The sequence below is a fragment of the Rhea americana genome, unplaced genomic scaffold (assembly GCF_003343005.1).
Source record: "Rhea americana isolate MKP2758 unplaced genomic scaffold, rheAme1 scaffold_240, whole genome shotgun sequence".
Taxonomy (NCBI): domain Eukaryota; kingdom Metazoa; phylum Chordata; class Aves; order Rheiformes; family Rheidae; genus Rhea; species Rhea americana.
Genome location: NW_028186358.1, coordinates 611,961 through 632,983, shown reverse-complemented (window position 1 = coordinate 632,983; position 21,023 = coordinate 611,961). Strand labels below are relative to the sequence as shown.

Genomic DNA, 21,023 nt, shown 5'->3' with positions numbered 1-21,023 from the left:
GAAGACACTTTCTTACTGTGAGAGTGGTTGAACACTGGCACAGGTTGCCCACRGAGGTGATAGAGAATCCATCCCAGGAAATATATTCAAATGCTGTCTGGACACAGTTATGGGCAACCTGAACCTGACCCTGCTTGAGCAGGAGGTTGGCCTAGTTGATCTGCTACAGTCCCTATCAGCCTCAACTATTCTGTGATTCTGTGGCCTAGTTCAGAAAGTTTAAGTGGTCTTTGTGGGGAATTGGAGGGAAAGGCATTGGAGGACTAATATCAGGATTGGATTAACCGTTGTCCTTGCTGCCACGAGAAGGCGTTCCCAGCTGAGCTGAGTGGGCTCAGGATAAGCCAACCTCAAGTTAAACACTCCTGTATCTGAATGAGAGATTTCTTATGTGAGTGAGAATGAGTTAAAGCTAATGCYAAGAAAAATTTCAGTTAATTTTCCCCAGATAACAGGTTGATAGTTAACCAATAATGTACAGCAAATAATGGATATGCTATGAACTACGTATCAGCTGAGATGTCCTATTAGATACATTCATAGGATATGAAATACATCCCAAAACACCAGGACTTGTTGAGAAATGGTTTGAGATCTGAAGGACAACAAATGAATGGATTAATTCTCAGTCACTCCTGTTTCCACTCAGGCCCCAAAGATCAAAGTAACCKTAGCTAGAGCAGCCAGGTTAGAAAAGGAGCCTTCAACCTTTGGTTACCCAAGGGTGTTATTTCCAAATATGATCAACACTGGCCTATACTTAATTTAGGACAGTAAAACTTCCATTGCTCCACTGAAGATGGAGAAAAGAGTAATTAGATTTGAAAACCCATCCTGCAGGTAGCACTGCTAACCTTGAATGAACAATAGAAGTTTGTGCAGGATCCTTCATACTGGCCAGGGCCAAGCAAGTACATCCATCGCAGGGCACAGCCAAACACAGTTCCTGGATGTCAGCACACAGGCACTGGCACTGGGCATTCATCATCTCCACCACTGCGCTGTTAGCATGGACCTGACATRCTTTGGCTCGGACCACCTGAGCCAAACAATCCCCAAGTGCTGCTTGGGAATTAGCACAGACCATTAGCAGGGATCATTCCCAGGCAGCAACTGCAGTGTGGTCATCTCCTTCTGGATGGCAAGAGATTGGGCCATAGTGTGCTAGYTAGCTGCAGGACTGGAGAACAATTCCTGCAAACATTTGTTTCTTAGGAGAGATGCAGCCTCAGAGGACTAAAGGTGGGAAATGTCATCTTGAAAAGAAAAGCATGTGTCRGGGAAAGTGCTTGCTGTGGGAGTCCTAGGCTGAGGGAGAGACATACTCTCTCTCTCCCTAATGCCATTCCTTGAGGAGTAAAAGAAATGGGAGATTCATCACCCAGCTCTGGTTCCCTGTGACAGAAGGAGGGTGAGGAGAAAAGCAGTTGCTCATTCCCATGTGGGCAGAAGAAAAGGACTGCTTTGTTGTGTGCTTGATGAAAGGAATCAGAGTGATCTACATTGAAAATTTGCCCTGATTCAACCCCAGTTTCCCTTTAAATGTTCATCTGCAAACCAAGGAGACACCTCTCAAAACCCATGGATAACTCCAGACAGAAAAGTAACTCCCCTGGGAGGCCACTCATATGACTCAAGTGCTTCGCCAGGTTGGGGCATATGGCTCTGTTCCTGCCTTCCCCTTCTTCTCACCAAAGCCAGATGACAGATAGCTATTTGATGCCCTGCTTGAAATGAGTCGCTGGTCCCARGCCAATTCCCAGCAGCATCAAAAAGCCATCTCCAGAGCTGGCAACAGGCGTAGAGGATGTCTTGCTCTGGCATGCTGAGAGCAGGCCAAGCCCGAGGCTCCCTGGTGGGGAGCAGCGTGGGGCAAGCATGCCCTATCATCAGCCGTATTGTCCCAGCACTGTGGGGGAGGACTGGGTCCAGCAACCCTTTGAAGCCAGTGACAGCTTTTCGTATTTTTTTTTTTTTTCCCCCAAAGGGCTTTGGAGCAAGCCCAGAGAGAGACGTCATTCCTTCTCCCTAAGCCAGTCCCCACCTGCAGCTTCTCTGTCCACAATCTTTCCATAGCTCTTGTTCTGTTATTTCGGAGCACTGATGCAAACCCTTCTGTCTCGTATCACGTGCCACCATCACACATTTTACATGGCACAGGCAATAAATATGAGTCACCATTCACGGGACAGCACTGGCAGGTAGCCAGTGCTGCCAATTTTAGGCTTTGTAGAGTGTGGTAATCACCAGGGAGGTGTCACATCCTCAGAGCACTACACAAACACTAGCCCATCCTCCTTCCAAGAGCTGCAGGCAAGCTGGGAAACTGAGGTATGGAGAGATTTTGATTAGCCTGAGATCTTAGGGAGAATCTTTAAAGTGCAGGCTTCTGGGGAGAAAGTTCGTGCCAAACAGATTCCAGGCAGGAAACTGTTAAGGCTCTTTCAGGTAATTTAACACTGCAGTCTTTCTCTAGTGGTAGGTTCATGATTATGCTGTAAGACAAGGTAGCTGGACACTGCTGAGCAATTGCAATTGCCTGGTAAAATAYACAGAAATTCATCTCTTTTTGTCCTCAGGTTGTTCTCTGGGTTTYACCTCAGGCATCCAGGAGAGCATGTTACTCTGGATAAACAGAGAACAGATATCTACTGAGATGTGCAAAAACCGGGGGAAGATACAGGGAGGGCACTTGGCAGGGAATTCTTTCGCATTTCTACTCTTGATGTTGGTGGAAGAACAAGAAATTCAGTTTGAAACAATTAGTCTGGGAAGTAACTGGATGAAAATCACTGGAATAATGAAGGAAATATTTTTTTTTTTTTTGTTCCAGAAACTATCAGTTGTTTTATATGATTAGCTCAGGGCCACAGACCTGAATTTGTGAGTGCAGCAGATTTATTGGGCTAGTAGAAATCACTTCCCAAAATGACTTTTGTCCTAAGTGACATTTGACCTACCTCATGTTCTGAGTACGTTCATGTCTTCGCATGGATGCTCACTGAAGRGGGACTTTCCTCGGGCACAGCCATTTCCCTATTGCAGGAGGTCACATCTGAAATGATCAAAAGTGCAACAGGGACCTTTGTAATAGGACATTTGCAGTGGGGAACGGATGCATGTTTTGATCTCAGCCTGTCATTTGGGAAGGTGATGTTCACTAACCTGTTGAAGAGGCAGTCTCAAAGTCTATCTGGTACCCATATGAATTTCTAAGGTGGCAAGAGGTCTCAGGAGAAACAAACAARCCTGAGCATGACTCACCGATGGACCCTGGCATGACATTGAGCTCTGGTCTTCTGCACATCACTTAAGCCTTTGCAGAGCGTACTGAGCACAGGAAGCAAAGGAAGAAACAGGTTCCTGCTGCTATCCTTGGGAATCAGTGGTGCCTGCAACTACCCCTTACAAGACAGCACCAGCTGCACCACCTCAGGGTTTATCACTTGTCACCCCTGTTCAACAAAACGCTTTTCTAGACTCACTGTAATGATRTCAGTCCTGTATGTCAGTCCTGATGTCAGTCCTCTGCGGAAGCGTTGAGATACTTCTTCCTCCCTCTCTTCAGGAAGCAAGTCCCTTCACCTGCAAGTACACTGAGACAATTCCACCAGCTCCCCACTCACACRAAACCACAGATTTATAAACCATGAAGTGGGCAAACTCTGCCTTGCTGCTGACACATCTCTAAACACATTGAATGAAGGTCCTTACATTAGCCATTAAGTGTGAAATGAGTTGTGTTTCCTTCTCCTCCTCCTACCAGATTTCTTAAAAATCAGATTAGAAGTTCCAGGATCCTGTGAATGAAGCTGCTTCTCTAAGTGGTCTGAAAACTTTCTKTGCTCAGGCCAAACTATTAAACAGAGGTAGTTTTGCAGGATCCATGTTTGGTACTTGTCACAGGCAGTTTGAAACTTTGCCTTGGCATCAACTTATCTTCAAGGAAGATTTGTAACAGAAATTTCCTTCACCAAGCCCTGGTGGAACATGTGTCCTCTCCAAACTAATGAAAAGTCTGTTCGGTTTCATCAGTGCTAATAAACTGAAACACATCAGAACATGAGCATAGCCTCTCAATCTTGATCTTCCACATGGTTCAGGGTYAGCACAGTTTTAGCCCAGGTCTACTAGTGCCAACCCAAACTATTTCCAGGCTTGGCTTAGGTGTTAACATGGGACAAAGGCCATTCTAGGAAGGCAGTCTGGATAGGTCCACCCTATTTTGGAGGTTAAGACAGGATAATAATAAGGGCATAGCAGCAAACAGAATTAGGCTTTGTTCAATTTCTGATCTCTAGGCACAAGGTGCCAGGTTCAAAATGTGCCACAGACCTGTACTACAGAAAGGTATTCCTGCAGTTACTTTCAGAAAGGAACAGCAGAACTTCTAGTGCTTTCCGCTCTAGTGCTGTTGTGCTCCCTTATTTTTCAGTGTATTTTAGTCTCATCCTCAAGATAACAAAATCCTTTCAGTTTTGCTAGGCAGATTAAAAGTCTTCTCAATGGTTGTGGTTCTTATCTAAATTWAAAAAAAAAAAGAATGTCAGSTAAAGATACTRTGATAAATGTCAAATGTACAGTGTTAAAATGTAAGTATATTGTATGTGTATTTGTGATAAGATGTTATTTCATACCAAATGTCCTTATTCAGAACATCGAAATGATGAAGAAGGATTTTGTTTAAATCAAACCGTGTGCTGTTTCCCTTCGCAAAATCTTTCCCATTTCAGTGTATTCTGGCAGCATTGCAGAGTGTGTTTTTCTTCTAAAGGATCCTATTGTTAGAGTTCAAATACTATTTGGAGTCTGAAAGTCTCAGTATAGGAGTCTCCTTCTGATCTTAGTGGAGTGTAAATCAGAAGTGACTCTGCTGCAGTCCATGAAGACATTCAACGTACTCAAGAATCTGAATAAAGCATTAGGTCCTAGAAGTTGTGTCAAAATATCCTTTACAAAGAACTTTGGCAAATATGTGATGTGTATGTGTGAATGTGCAATACATTTTTCCCTCTTTCAAGCATTCTCTGGGATAATATGTGGCCAGAGCAACTCATTCTCTTGGATTTTACCGTCTTATTTTTCCTACCTAAAGTAATCGCATTTTTTTTCTCTTATTGGTTTGGGAAAGACTCTTCTAAACAGCAGATGAAGAAAACACAGATCTCAGCAATCGGTTCAGGCCACTCAACATTGCAGATCTAACCAARCGGCGACAGGAGCAGCACAGTCATACTGTGGCATCCTTGGTCACTAGAGACCCATGGTGAATCCATGCCATGTGCTGGTGCCTAGCTCTCCACATTAACTGTTAAAAAGGGGTATAGGCTGACTTTCCTCCCATCTCAGGCACCCAGTAGAGCTTGACTGACAGCCACCTAGGTGTAAGGGTCTGCCCGTGCTACTCTGATTTCTGAACTGAGGTCAGAAAAGACTAAGTTCAATAGGGAAMCAGAAAGTACAATAAACAATAAGCAATGGAAATCCATAGAGATGACTTCTATGCTTCCCAGTTGTCTGTGTTCCTTTCAGGTTGAACTAAGTTTCTGTGGTAGACTCTATTGCTCTGTAAAATTGCCTACAAAGAGGTATTTTGTTTTGCATGCGTAGATTTAGATCTTATCGTTGTTGGAGATAYTGCCAGGACATCGTGAGCATTTCATGTGAATTCTCTTGGGATCTCCCAAGGAGCTTCAAGTCCTCTTTTCTGTGGCTGTTCACTTCTAGGGATTTTTTTTTTCAGTGTGATTCTGAGATAGTGGTTAAAGACATTCAGATTAACAGGAATATAAATGAAGACTATAATTACAGTGATGAGGGTATCTCACTCTAAGTACAGTGGCAGTTCATACAACCTTTAACAAAAATAGATACATATTGAAGAGAGCTCTCTCTCTTTCCAAACAACCTTAACTGTCCTCAGGAAATCACRGCTGCTGCTCTCCCAGCACATTTCTACTGGAGAATTATCCCAGGTAATTGGTGYCTGGATTAATTTAGACCAGGGCTCAGACTGGACCATCATTTATTCTTGTATATGTGGTGTTAGGAGGCAGAGACACACACAGTCATCGGTGTTGATCTGCTGCTTGAGTCATGTTGCAGATCTATCTGTATGAGATTCAGCATGCCTTTTTGAGGATGCATTGGGGGGGGGGGATGCACTGGGGCATTGTGGGGAGATCCTRGAGAGATAYTGGCACTTCTGTAAGATAAGCTGAGTCTTCACTGCTGTAGGAGTGAGTTATCAGGCTACATGAATGCAGAAGCTCAATTTAAGTGATAGTAGCATCTATCCCAGTTGGAAACACCATCAACTGACATCTGCCCCTTTCACAAAACTTTCCTAGGCATGGGAAAATGAGTTAGAATATGCCAGGAACCATTYGCAAAAGGTATATTGGATACAGCTGTTCTCTTTTGAAGTCTGAGAGAATTTAATAGTATGGACCGTCCAGCCTCTGCCAGTTGGGCTCCTGGTCGGTGGATAATCCTAGCACTGTTCTGTTTGCTAGTTCAGACACAGTCACAGTGACCCAGGCTCTCTAAAGACCTGAGTTCCTATATACTAGCCTGTCTTTCATCTCTCTGCTGGCTTTTTAATGAGCTATATCTGATGCAGAGCCCCTGTACAGGATCAAATATCTTGGTTAGCTAAGTGAGGCTTGCTTTCAGAATCTATGTATAAGGACTGAGATTTCAGCTTCAGCTAAGTCCTGCTAGAAATTCATCAGCTGTGTAGGGGTGTCAGCAGCTTTTTTGCCTGTATAAATAGGTAAAAACTGAAGTACCTGTGCTCCACATCCCAGGAAAGGGCTATTAATGGCAAGTAAATGGTGAACTTACATGCCTATGAGTCTACATACATGCCTGTGTGCCTAAAAAAACCTGTCAAGATCTGCCTTCTTCTCATTGACATAGCAGGGAGATACTTTCTTTYGGCTAACACTTTCTTGAGGATGCTGGTAACTGTCTTATTGTTCAGGAAAATGCAACTCAGGTATGTCCTGGTCACAGCACACTTGTCCCATCAGGAGGTTGCTGGGAATTTGGTGGATGTCACAACACTGTTTTTCAGGATGCTTTTCATCTCGCTCACTTCTACTAGTTTAGTCATTTCAGTTTAGTCATCCATGATCTTGATAGTGTCAATGCAGAGAGCGAGGGACAACTCATCAACTCAAGAAGACAACTCATCCCGTGTCTCAGGCACCTCTGATAGAGTGGAATAAACATTGAGGTGCATGGCTCAAGGATGCTCTTCATTAAGAAGTATTTCAAAACTGGGAGAAGGTTTGCCAATCCTTAMATAGCAGGTGATAGCAAATATTTTCAGCAGGAGATCTGGCATATCACCGTCTGTATTCAAGGACAATTCAAATCAGAGGATAGAATATCCCATTTTTGTTTGGCTCCCACAGAAGGACCAGTTGCTGGCTTACATGCAGGGGAGGATACAAGAATGGATGCCCTCAGGGCCTGAGCCAGTTGGGCAGCTTCTGAGTTCACAGAGGAGAAGAACAAGAGGAGACCTGACCGAGGTATCTGAGATAACGTCAGAACAGATCAGATGAATGCAGCCAGTCACCTCTTCTAGCAGTAGAGAAAAAAAAGAGCATTCAGGACAACTGAAAGGCAAAGGATGAAAGGGGAGAAAAGCAAATCCTTTTGATACACAATGCATAGTGAATCTGTGGAGCTCAGCTCCACAAGGCGGTGCTAAGGCAAAGACTGAGGGAAAACTAAAAAGGAATCCAAAATTTCTGAGGTCAGTGAGAACATCTACAGTCATCTTAATTAAGGGAAAGGAGAAGGTTTTAGGAAGTATTCACATTTCAGGACTTGATCCAGCCTTTTACTGGCCTGGTTGCCCAGGAGGGCAACTCCCCATGTGAGCAAACTGTTCTGAAACTGGCTTTCTATGGACTTTTGCAGTCTCACAATAAAAGTCTCAGAACACGGATGTTCCTCTGGACTAATATGGAAGAGCTATTTGTGTGCTAGGCTGGATGTAAACTGTCCTGTATAGAAACYCAAAGAAAGCCTTGTCACATCAGGAAGTCCCAGTGGATTCTGTGGTAGAACCTCTTGTTGCTCAGACCTAGTTGGAAATCAGTCCCTTAGGTGAATTATTTGCCTTTGCTTCCTATCTTTCTGAAACAGTCACCAGTGGCTTTCTGTTTCCTACTGACTGGTGAGGCTATGTCCTGGGGGTTTCAAGGCCAGGGGAGAACAAGGCCATAGTTACTCCTCGGGGCAGGTCTCAAAGCTGCTCCTTGACAAGTGGGAAGGGACAGTCCCACTCCATGGCAGATGCTGGGGATTTGAAACTCACCTCCTGCCCAAATTGCAACAAAATCATGTTTTCTTCGTGAAAGCTCAGCTAGGGTCACGACATTGGTGCAAGCAGTGAAAAATCCAGGTTCAAGTCACATCTCTTCCCAGTGTCAACATCTGTTTTTTCATCCCTGGTCACTCCAGCAYTGAGTAGAGTACAGATGTAAACTGGCACTCTTATATCTAGAAGCAGACCACYGTGTAGACTAACACTCTCATGACAGATGGAGACCATTTTATCTCAAGGAACTGTTTGAAATCCTCATCTTTTCCCAGCCATTCCCAGGAGGCAAACAGATCCCTCAGCTGTCTCAAGGGCTGGGTTCACTCACCTCACTAATCAGTTCTCTGATTTCATCTTAGACAGCTTAACCTTCATCTTAAATTGTCTAAATGAAGTTAACTCCCTTTGTAGTCACTGGGTGGAGGCAGACCCTCCAAAAAGGTGGTTTGACTCATGTTTTGCTGTCTGAGACCTGTGAGATGAGTCAGCCCCTGAGGAGATGCCTGTTTTTCTTGATTGACCCCATTCTTTCCATTAAAAGCAACCAAGAGAACATAAAAGTTTGAAAAAACTAAGTTATATGCATCTCACCTCTTAGCCTTGGTTTCATAAGCACCCACAAAGCACCAGCAGCATGGGAGATGACTGTAGGAATAGATGGCACTGAGATGTGGCTGGACCTTTCCTGGGTCAGCCTCTTGAGTAATGCTCAGCATAGGTGCAAGAGCACCCACTTGCCTGAAGGGGCTCATGTGATGCTGCGGAAACTGGTTAGGGGTGTTCCAAAGTCCTATGAGGAAAATCAATGGCAAAAAGTCTATACAGACCCAGTATCATTTATTTGCTGCTAATGTTCTGTATTCTTCCTTGTTCAAAGTAAAAAGCAATGAGGAAGAATGAAAGAAAACCAAAGTTATTCCCTCTCATGGAAAAAAAAGGAAAGTACGATCGAACATCAAACTCAAACAGGAACAGATGAAAAATAGACCTGGAGTCTGATTCTGACCTCTTATTCTGACAAATAAAGAATAACAGATATAAAGTAAGGGAGAGCAACTTTCAGGCAGTGTTCCTACAAGAGAAGAATTTAGCTCAATTTCTTTTATATAGTTATGTAATGCACACTTTGTGTGCATTAGAATGAAAACCTGTTCCTAGATTCATAGTGAGCTTTAGGGATAGATTCATAGTGAGCTTTAGGGATGAACATGCCACCCAAAGGGAAAAACATGATAACAGGGTTCACAGCACAGAGGCCTGAACAGCAGCAAGTGATGAGTAGTAATTGAGACATAGCAGTTTGCATGATGCTTCCATCGCACAGTGGTTGATGGAAGGGTGCATGTCACACTGAATACTCACTGTGGTGTCCAGCTCACCCAGGAGAAATGTTGGGGTATTCCCATTTTTTTTTTAGAATTGTTTTCAGGAGAATTAAATTAAAAAAAGAAATAGAAAACCATTTTTAGYTTTAAAGGGGCAGACACACAGTAAATACTTGAGGAATATGCTATGGTAAATGCATTCAAATTATTTACCTCAAATAACCCAGCAGCTGGGTTCTTTATGAAAACTTTGTGCATAGTCCTAATGAAAATTCTCTCTCTTCAGTAGACCAACACTGAGAGTAAGGGCAAAGTGGACATGTTGTTCAATTTAAATATTGTTCTTTTTTTTGTGATTTGTCTATAATTTTTATTAGACTAGTTGTAAAGCCGCGCATAATTGCATAGTGTGAACAGGCTGGATAGAGTGGAGTGGCTTTCCATGTGCTGTTTTTATTCCTGCACATCTATGGGCTCTAAAAACAACAGCCATTTAAGGGTAATCATTAGCTTGTCTTTCTTGTGGATGTGGATTTTTCAGAGAGCTTCATTACATTCCTGGGATGACTATATCTTTTTCTGGGCCATCAGTAGGAACTAGAGATGAAAAACCACAATAATCTGATGCTCACCCTGCCCCTATGAGCTTCTGTGAGGCTCCAGGACTTTCCCTTGCACTCAGAGTGGTTCATGCACCTCTCCTCTGATATCAGATCACTACCTACATACATCRTGTAGGTCTGGTTCACTCATATTTTCCTGATTCCAAGCAATGGGTCTTATTTCTCTTCCTCAGAGACCCTATTCTTTGGTCCRAACCTTTTCTGAGAAAGTTTGGCCTTTTATACAGTTGCCTTATTTCCTACTGGCCTCTCATATCTCTTTATTATTTTTTGTTCTTTAATCTCCATGCCAATTATTTTTACYGGATGTGCGGATGGTCTGTTATGTTCCCCTGAGAGAAGCAGTATTACTAAGCCAAGAGGTCATCATTGCCTGGCCCAAGGCAGTTCAAGATGATAGGTGAATTCAGCTCCAGATTCAGACGTTAAGTGAAGGTGTCTCCAGTGGAGTTATCTCCATGTGATGTGAGTGTCCAAGCTCCCCTTGTAATCAATGGAGAAGCAATGCAGCCAAGGGAGTCTAGACAGTGACTGTTCACCCTGAAGTGGACACCTCTCTGTGTACAACTGTGGTTCTGCTGGCTGTAGTAACTAAGAAAACAATTTGGTTGACTTCTGTCTAGTGCTATTTGAGACATCTAGGGTACCTTGCCTCACTCCAGCTCCAAGCTCAGAAATGTGTCCATCTCCCGTGTGCAAGTTTGTCAGATCTGCTAGCCCCACACAGAGATCTTGAACATCCTAGAGCATCTTATATGGTGTTAGATTCCTGTCTGTTGTGATTGCGTTAAGCCTTAATTCTCTGCTGAGTAGAATAAGAAACATTACTCACCCATAGACTCTAGGACACCCACCTCTAGACATGTCGAGGTGGCTCTCTACCTTAGGATTGAATCCTGTTTGAAATTTCTTAGCTCGGTTCACTCTGATATGAAGAAGGGCTATTTCCTGCTTTAGCATCGATATCATATGAGACCTTGACTAAATCCTTTTATCTTAGTGCCTCATCTGTCAAATGGGGGCAATATCTAGCTATTYTTCACCAAGCTGAGTGTATGAGATCTCTTTCCAGGGCATGTTCCTACAGGGAGCTAGGAGACTAATTCAAGACACATGGGCTTTACTCCTCAATGGTGCTGGTTACAGCCTGTGAGATGCAGCTGTAGGGCTTCCAGTCCCCACGGCAGCAGATATCCAGCTAGCCTGAGAGTGCCTGCATAGGCACAGTTGTGCATGACAGATATTTTCTACTCGCAAGACTAAGCACAGAGAGGGAGGAATGGGAGTGGGTTTTTGAAGTGACTTCATTTTTAGACCAACCCCAACCCATATTTGATAAAACAAACATTGGAAGAGAGCTAAAACCCACTCACACTAGATGAAGGTGCATCAGTCACCATGTGCAAAAATAAAAATAAAAAATATACTTGCTATATGATCTAACTTAGCAGGACTTTCTGTTCTAGTTATAATAGGAGAAATCTCTATAGCTGTTTTAGAAATAAGACCTGGGAAAAAGTGGAAAAGAAAGGAACAATTTATCTCATAGTTYGAGAATTATGCACTGTATGAAGAAGACAMAGGCTGGAAGTAACAGGGCAAGATRGGAATGGAGAAACTAATGGCCATRATGACAAGGGCCAAARTATGGATGTAATTTAGGTCTGAACAAAATAGCTGAGGAATCGTTTCTGTGGTAGCACAGTAAGCAGTATTGGGGAAATCCTCATCCTGCTCTATGGTAGCTGTTGGTATCAACCTRCTGGTTGCTTCTGCCTTGACAGTAAGGTCAGATCTTGTTTGTCACAAAGATGCCAAAAGTCACATTGGGCCAAGACTCAAGAGTTGTTAAACAGTGGTAGGAATATGTCAAAGTGTCTAGAAATAATTCATTTCTCCCCYCAGATCTTAATGCAAATGAGGAAGCAAAGAACTGTTTTGAAAGGTAGGACTCACGTCACCTGACTGCTGGTGTTGACAAGTCCCCTTGCTCCCCTGTCAGAGGATAGAGACCATCATCTGAAGAGTGTGAGTCACCACCCTGTCCCACACATGGATCTTAGGACAGGATGAATCACTTTCTGGAGGTGTCTGCTGTTCCCTGTCATCTCGAGGAGATGTTCAGATGACTAGCAGCAGGCATGGTACATGCAATGCGAGTGAYTCAATGCACATACTGCCAGCCTGCTTAAGCAATTTGCAGCAAAGAGTGTGATTAGTGTAGGTTTCTTCATTGAAAAAGTTAAAGTGGGAAAAGCCTTTATGTGTATACTGGGCTTTTGTTTCTGGTATATTTTATTCCTCTTTCTGTACTGCAATAAAAGAACCCAATAGAAACATTTTTTAAGCCACTGTGACATATATGTCTCTTGTAGAATGGCATAGCATGAATTTCAGTATACAGGTACATCTGATGCCGTACAAATTTCTAGTGTAACAACACTAAAATAAGGAATGCATGACATCTTTTTCTGTTAGGCATGGAAAGTTTTGAAACTGTATAGCTAGAAGATATTGCAGCAAGCAGGGTAGTTAGACACACAGCAGCACTTATTATGAGGCCTTGCCCCATCTTCAAAAACTGCTAATCATATCTACCGAAATATCAGGTAGATTAAAAAAAAAATCTAATCTACATCTATTTGARGTAGTGTTATACACTTTCAGAAGTTTCCATCTATTACCGAGTCCCCCAAGTCCTATATACAAATGTTTATCAATAGTTGAGGACTCAGAACCTGGACAACGTTATGGCTTTCTTAAGGTCAGTGGCCTAAAGCTTTGATGAAGCCACTGAACTTAGCAGTTTGCTTTTTAAATTCAGTCTGAAATGCTCGTGTACTCATGTGAGCACAAGAGCCAAGGTATTCAGAAAAATGCTGTGGGCTGGTAAATGCTGCAGAGAGGCATAGTTTTGATGGGGTTAGTTTGGACTTGGACTGCAGGACAGATCTGGGCAAACCAGGACTACATGCTAGGGGAGTGTCCCTGTCTCCCATAGCCAGTTTACCTTGGTAGGAGCATGTCGTTCTGGTCATCTCCCCCTGACTGATGTAGAAATGACTGGGAGGATTTCAGCAAGAGGCAGAGATGGTGGTCTGCCACCCACTTCCCGACCACCTTCTCCAGCATCTCTCCTGCAGACATAGCTAGGTGGGAAGACAGGGGGAATCTAACCCAYGTTCTATTGGGTGGACTCCTCAAAGAGAAGAGGACGAAGTCACCAGAGCAGTGTCTGAAGACCCACTGGACCTCTGCCCCATCCCCAACGGAACCAGATCCTTGTGGAGGATAGAAGCCAGCATGTCTCCCACCGAGACAAGATCTGAAGGAAAAGCAGGGATACTCTGTCCCACTTTTCACATCCACCCTATGTTTTCCCCTGGCCTAAAGTAAAGCCACCACTAGCCATTAGCTTTATCCCAGTGAAAGATACTGTGCAGAAAGATGGACAGAGGCTGCTGCAGAAACATTGTCTCTTCCCAGAGAGAGAGGTGCCAAGGGATGGGAGAGGGCAGGCTGACTCCGCTGCTATCCCAGGCAGGGAAACTATGAAAGACAGCAAGAAAAGAGAAAACTAAGATTTTTTCAAACATTTTTTTTTAACCTTGACCAGCTGCAGCAACTATTGCTTGCTTTTTCTTAATGTAGTAAAAACAAAATAGAGCTGGCCCAATTTTCCCGTCTGCTACACATCAGAGTGTGGGGACTGTTATTAKTGTTTATTTTGCTTGAAACCACCAGCATTTATTTTCTTTAGGTTTTATAGGTGATGCCCCCCAAGAAATCCTTGTCAAAGTCCCAGTCAAACTATAGCTACGAAGTGTKTTAGCTTTCCAAACATATATTTTAGTCTATCATTTGTTCCCTCACTTGCAAAACAATAGGCCAGTGAAGAGCAGTGGSTTCAAAGATACGAGGTGCTGATGGCCATTTTTTACAGGGATCTGTCAATTGGTTTTTATTGTAATGCTCTGGGCACTGGGTTGTTCAATTCAGTCTTGGGATAAGCAATGGTATTGTATTTCTAAAAGATTATCACACTCCCTATCACACAATAGTGTGACAGGGCACTATTTTATCCATTCGAGTGAATAAATAGTGTAAGTGTTGGTCATAGTAGGAGGATAAGGTCTGATCCCTTAGGAATACCATGGGGTGCTTTCCCCATGCCAGGGCTCAGCAAGGACCAGCTGCTCCATGAGCAGGATGMGCTGGGAACCAATGGTGACCCCAGCACAGGCAGTAACCTCACCAACAGGAGCAGTCCCATGGGGTCTGAACACCACAGGCAGAACGGGTGCTGGTAACAGGGGCCATCAACAGCCCCAGAAACAACRAGGGGATGAGCCAGGTCTCTCCAGGAGATCCAGTCTTAAGTAAAAGGGGATGAGGCTGAAGACAAGGCTACAACATGGGTCTGAGGCCCATCCGGGAGACACAGCTACAGCATGGGTCCAAGTCCATCCAGAAGACCAGACTGGCAGGCAGGGAACGTTTCGAGCTGCAGTGCAATCACAGCTTAGCAGGCAGCAATGAGTTTGCAAGGACAGGATTTGCTGTGTTTGAGGAGTGAGCCACAGAGCTTCCATGGCTGTGGGAAGGGGCACTGAGCCCAGTGGTTTGGGATGGAACAGTCACTGCAGGGATCAGGTTCTATGTTTTGGAACAATTTGGGGATGATGGCGAGTTTTGCTGGTCCTTGCATTTATATATTCCTCTGCATGTGACAACAGGGCAAAGACAAAACTGACCAACTGCTTATTTTTCACAAGGGTGAATGCAAACGGGGATTCTCGTTCAATGACCAAAGTAGAATAAGTAGAAGTCGATGTGATTGTAGCTTGTATGAATGTATCTTAAAATAAAGAAGACTCATAAGCTTACAAGGAGTTTAGTTGTCCTGCTCTTGCAATGTTGCAGTCTGAGATGGATACCTTTCTGTAGACAGTGGCCTTCATCCTTGGGCTGTAACATTTAGATGGGATCTGGATTTCAAACTCTCAACTGTGGATGTAATCAGGATGAGGATAGAGGCTGCTTCTTATCTAGAGGAAGGGAAGAGTTCGGTTGGGGTGGCAAAGTCAGCTCCTTGTGAATATGAACATAATGTACCAAATGCAGGTTATGTCAGAGAACTCCTGAGTGCAGGATCATTTACAGTTCCTACACTGATATTGCTGTATTTCTCTCCTCTACACTGTAAGGAGAACTTGACGTGAGTTGAAACTTTTGGCTACTGAGCCTGCCCTAGATGCAATAATTTAGTGAGCAGATGATGTTTTCAACAAATCCTCCTGTCTAACTCGGTGGATCTGTGTGTCTTCCGGCAGGTGTGTCCTCTGTGGCCTCCCTGATGTCCCTGGCTTGGGTGCTAGCCTCCTATCACAAGCTTCTTCGGGACTCTAGGGACGACAAGAAGAGTATGAGCTACAGAGGGGCCCTCATCCATCTCTTCTGGCGCCTCTTCACCATCTCATCCCGAGTTATTTCTTTTGCTCTCTTTGCTTCCATCTTCCAGCTCTACTTTGGGATCTTTGTAGTGGTCCATTGGTGTGCCATGGCTTTCTGGATCATCCATGGTGGGACAGATTTCTGCATGTCTAAGTGGGAGGAGATCCTCTTCAACATGGTGGTAGGGATTGTGTACATTTTCTGCTGGTTTAATGTCAAGGAAGGGCGGACTCGATACAGAATGTTTGCATATTACACTATAGTCCTGACAGAGAACGCTGCCTTGACGCTCCTTTGGTATTTTTACAGAGATCCTGACACTACTGACTCATATGCCGTGCCAGCACTGTGTTGTGTCTTTCTTAGCTTTGCTGCTGGGATAGCTTTGATGCTGTTATATTATGGTGTGCTGCATCCCATGGGGCCAAGAGCTAAGATCCTTGTCAGCTCCTGTTGCGCCGAGCTGCTCTGGGGCATTCCTTTGCCCCCCGATGTTGAGCCCATGGCACCCCAAACCCCTGGGTACCGGGGGGCCCAGGCTACGCCCACCAGAGCGGTCACGGAGCAACAGGAGGAACTCACAGCTGACACTTGCTTGCCAGTTTTCCAGGTGAGAGCAATGGTACCATCTACTCCATCTGGGCGACCCTACCCCCCAGAGGGGCCTCTCATTAAGATTGACATCCCGAGAAAAAGATACCCTGCATGGGATGCACATTTTGTAGACAGGAGGTTAAGAAGAACTATCAACATCCTCCAGTATGTCACCCCCACAGCTGTAGGTATTAGGTATAGAGATGGACCTCTCTTATATGAGTTGCTACAATATGAGTCTTCACTTTAAGCTCCTTAAAACAAAAGTAAAAGAGGGGACCTTATTTTTGTTTATGGTAAACACAAATCATGAAACAAACACAAACCTTCAGATAAGCTTTCTTTCTGGTTGCTGTATGTAAAAAAAAAAAAAAAGAAAAAGATATTCTCTATGTTTTGTAAGTAAAAACAAAAAGAAAAACTTTTCTTTTGTTTTTTACACGCAAGAAACAGTATTTCAACTTCCACACCTAGGATTCACAGGTGGAGAAGGAGGCATCTCCACATCAGTTTTATACCGTACACCAAGTGTAGAATATTATTTATGGGATTGGTGCTGATTGAAAAATAAAAAACAAACAAACAAACCTACAACTGCCTTATGCCCTTAGGTGCTGAGTTTCATTAAGTACTGTCACCTTTCTCATGCAAAACTCTTTGATGATTATATGCCAGGAAAAAAAAATGGAAAAAAAAAAAAGAATCAAGTGAAATACAAAACTTAAGATTAAAAAAAGAAAAAAGTGAGCAACAACAACAAAAAGAGAGAACCATTTGAAAAATATCTCGTTCATTTTATTGGATTTAGCAGAAAAAAAAATTGTCTAAAGAAAGCAAAGCCAAGACAGCCCCAATGGAGTTTGATTTTCAAACAATTGAAAGACAAAATCAGGTCTGTAAATAATTTGGCAATATATTTATAACACTATTTGGCCAAGCCTGGAAGCCTTGACCAAGTCATGTTATAAAAGTGATCCCGCTATATCAGCATTTTCCTCGTGTAAATGGGCTGTGCATAATGGTCGATTTGCACCAGATTAACACAGTAATACAGTATCTGATCTTGTTTCAATCAGCTGCACACGCCAAAGCACCACTGACCTCAGTGGCGTAAATGCCAACAGTCTGAGTCCAGAGTAAGGCCTGCCACATTGATTTCTGGATTAAAAAAAAATCTGCAAACATTAAAATTATATACCAAAAATGCTATACTAAAGTAGATTTGCATATATCTAATAAATATTTCAGTAATAATAAAACTCAGCATAGTAGCAAAAAGCAAGTCAATTTAAAGGCACAATACTTGATCAGTGACTGGCAAAATAATTTGACCTACTGTATCATTTTAAGGCTGTGAAAGGCATACATGTATTATTTGTAATCTCGTGTAAGACCTGTCATGTCTCATTCAGTGCAAGCCTTAAAGTGATTGTAAAGCATCCTTTTGTTTCATTTTTGGGTTTTGGGTTTCGATTTTTTTTTTTTTTTTTAAGGAAAACAAAATACGAAAATCGGGGTTAAAAAAAAAAAAGAAAAAAGAAAAAAACTTCTTCAAACGGTAATAATCTGTAACTGACTCACGTCTAGAGATGATTTGGTGCTTTGTATTTTTGTTGATGTTGTTGTTGTGATTTAGCTGAGAATTCTTCGACTCGGTACATTGGGGGAACTGCTGATAAAACTGTCTTGTGTCACCCTCTACTGTAAGTACATGGCAAGAAACAACACCACAGGAAATTCAAGAGCATAGCGAGAGCATCGTGGTTTTAGCTTAGCGTTCTCGCCGCAAGGAGATTCTGCCACCGCCGAAAATGGCAAAGCGTAGACGGTTGTCTGCTAAGGGTTTCGTGGTTATCTTGACATTTCCAAAAAAAAAAAACACACACACAAAAAAAAAAAAAAACAAAAAATATCCGCTGGGTGTCTGAACATTCATACCTCTTGAATTCTGTTTCTGTGTAGAAATCTCTGTTTCGAGTTAAATCACAGGTCGCGTGTACCTAATTGCGTTTTCCTTTTCGAGAGTATTGCTCCTTTAAAGGGATGTTCCCATTTCAGGGCGTCTTTTCAATCCCGCCGTCCCTCTGCTTGGGCGGGCGATAACAACAACAACAAAAAAAAAGCTATTTTTAAGTGAATACTGTAGTATTTTCTGTGTGTAATTGCAATTTTTTATTCCAGAAATACTGTAACTGTCTAGGGTGCAAAACTCCCATGTTGACCTGTTCTGAAGACAAGATCAACATGGGGGAGACATTTTTAAATTATGATTATGKTTTTTTTTATTTGAGGAATCAGTTGGGTTTTTTTTAATTCTAATAGTATTTAAAGAAACTAGTACAAATTTTATATAACAGTTTAAAGAAGCTGAATGCTTTCTTCGCCTGAATATACCTGAAGAGAAACATTTTTTTCAATCAGTGATCCTTTGCAGTGTTCTAAGAAAACATTGGGGTTCTTTTTTCATTTATTTTGTTTTGTTTTATAACGGAAACTTTTAACTAGTATCTGTCTCTTTTAAGGAGAGCAGGACTTATTCACGCCAAACTATAGACACACGGCAAAGTTTATAAAAAGCCAAATTGCCACTGGTACTGTAATTCCCAGTCAAACTTCATTTCAGGCAAATGTTTCTGGGCTCTGGTGACAACCAGTGTGATGGTCACATTTTCATGCAAAGAGAGGGATTTTGTCTTGTCGTACCCTACCTAAATTCCCTTATTGTTTGTTGTTTTTTGTGCATATATATATATTTATCTATATTTGTGAAGAGCTTTTATTTCCCTTCTCTGCTAATTGCGTCCCATAACCAGTCACTTCTCAAGTGTCCTACTAACATTTCACACCATTTCTCCCCTAAACAGTATGCCATCTCCATAAAAAAAAAGGTAATTTGTGAAGTGAACTTGCTGATCCCAGGTACTGAACAGTTTTGCACCACTGCCGTGAAAAGACAGAGGTGCCCATCATCTAATGTCACGCCTGCATTTCTCTTCCTAGAACTTTGAAGCTTTTTCTAAATGAACTTACCATTAATACTAGCACAGATTTATTCTGATTGGGTTCCTTGAGGCTCTTGCCTGTTTTAAARATGCTCCTTAGTCCTCCTATGAGCAGCTCTCACCCATACGCACACATTTTCTTTGGCATAAGCATGAGAAAGAGATGGATGGTGCGTCACCCCACTGCTTCTTGGTGGTATTTCCTCCATGGAATATCCCACTCATTTCCAAAAGCTCAAGGAGAGAGTGGCCCTCACCAAATTCACAAACCATGAAGTCAAGGTTGGAGACATGAGTCCTTTCCTTCACCCACCGAAAGGCCGGACCCTGCTACTTTGCATCAGATTGACCAAGTGGGCCAACAAGCAGAGGCAAGACCATGGGGAAGAGCGGAGGAGCCTGTCAGCACTGTCAGACCCTCTTCTGAGCCTTGGCAGCCCATCTTCCTGCAGAAATGGGACCCATGTGACACTGACCRCCGGCCTCCGGGTCCCATTATAGGAGCAGAGGGGCAAAACACTCTAGAAGTGACCTTACCTTTCAACGCAGTGCTAATTTCTTGTGGCCAAACCAGCTTGACAAAGGGCTTGACACATCCCTGCTCTGAAGTCCTCCATCCTAGAGGCTCGCAGTACAGATAGGAGTGACGGCCTCTGAACATTTTTCTTCAGACATATTAAGACTGCTGCRTTATGCTTAGTCGCACAAACTGTCTGCCTCCAGTGTTAGTCCTTGCTTTGAACAATACCAGCTCGTATCCTAATTCAGCAAAGATTTCCAGTGGGAGCCTGTCTTGACCCTGGAGAACTCTTTCRCTTTGAAGGATTTCATTACAGCCTTAACGGAAAGCATGGCTCTACAACCATGCCAAAYGATTTCATAGCTTGGTGTGGTGACTACTTCTAGGGATTACCTGTGATTTTTTTTTGCCAAACAGCGCCTTTTGCCAAGCCAAAAGCATGGGAAGTAAAATTACCCCCGAACTCTTATTCATGCTAATCCCAACGTCGAGAGTCAAGTCTTCACCCTCTTTTTGCCCAGGGTCCCTTTACTTTTTGMTGCATACTTGGGCAGAATGGTCAGTGAGTTGCTTTGGTTTGGCTTGGTTTTTAACTCCTTGGCTTCTTACCACATGTCTCACCTTCTTGCCTGAAGATACTCTTAGAGGGTTTTCTTTTTTATTTTCTTTTTTGAACTGAATCCATATTCCCATACTTATGCACATCACAAGCTCAGTGGGCAACTTCTCTGGCACATTTGTGCTGCTGGATTTGGTCTGGAAACATCTAAACTAGCCAATGAAGCCATGCCAGGGCAAAGCCAGCGTGCTAGGGCTTCACCAGGCACACTGGTAAATTGTTCAGACACCCCCTGGCATGGTTTTGACCCACTTAGATGAGCAGCAYTGGGCTCAGGCCCAGCTAGCACAGACATTAACACTGACGGAGACCATCCCCAATTGGTAGCTTGTGTACAGCCAGCCTGTGCCGGCGGCGAAAGCGTTTAATAGTATGGATGTGGCCAGCACCCGTTAGCTGGCTTCAAGGCCAGAACGGATCTTGGCAGCCCTTAATTTACTAATAAAGATGTAGCACTCTGTCACAGACCAGAATTCAGGACTCGGTGGAATACAGCAGCTCCAGTATGGCATATTACTGTTTGTGCACACCAGTTGACAAAATGT

At 43.2% G+C, this 21,023-nt stretch overlaps 1 protein-coding gene across 1 annotated transcript in view; it reads left to right on the top strand.

Moving 5' to 3' along the window:
• XKR6 (XK related 6) overlaps positions 1-20,379 on the top strand; it is a gene marked incomplete at its 5' end in the record, with an annotated part of 211,540 nt that extends 191,161 nt beyond the window's left edge. Inside the window, one exon of the mRNA XM_085306500.1 lies at positions 15,623-20,379. Coding sequence (XP_085162626.1) covers positions 15,623-16,587 — 965 coding nt within the window. The remainder of the gene's footprint in view (positions 1-15,622) is intronic.
• Positions 20,380-21,023: the final 644 nt, after the last annotated feature.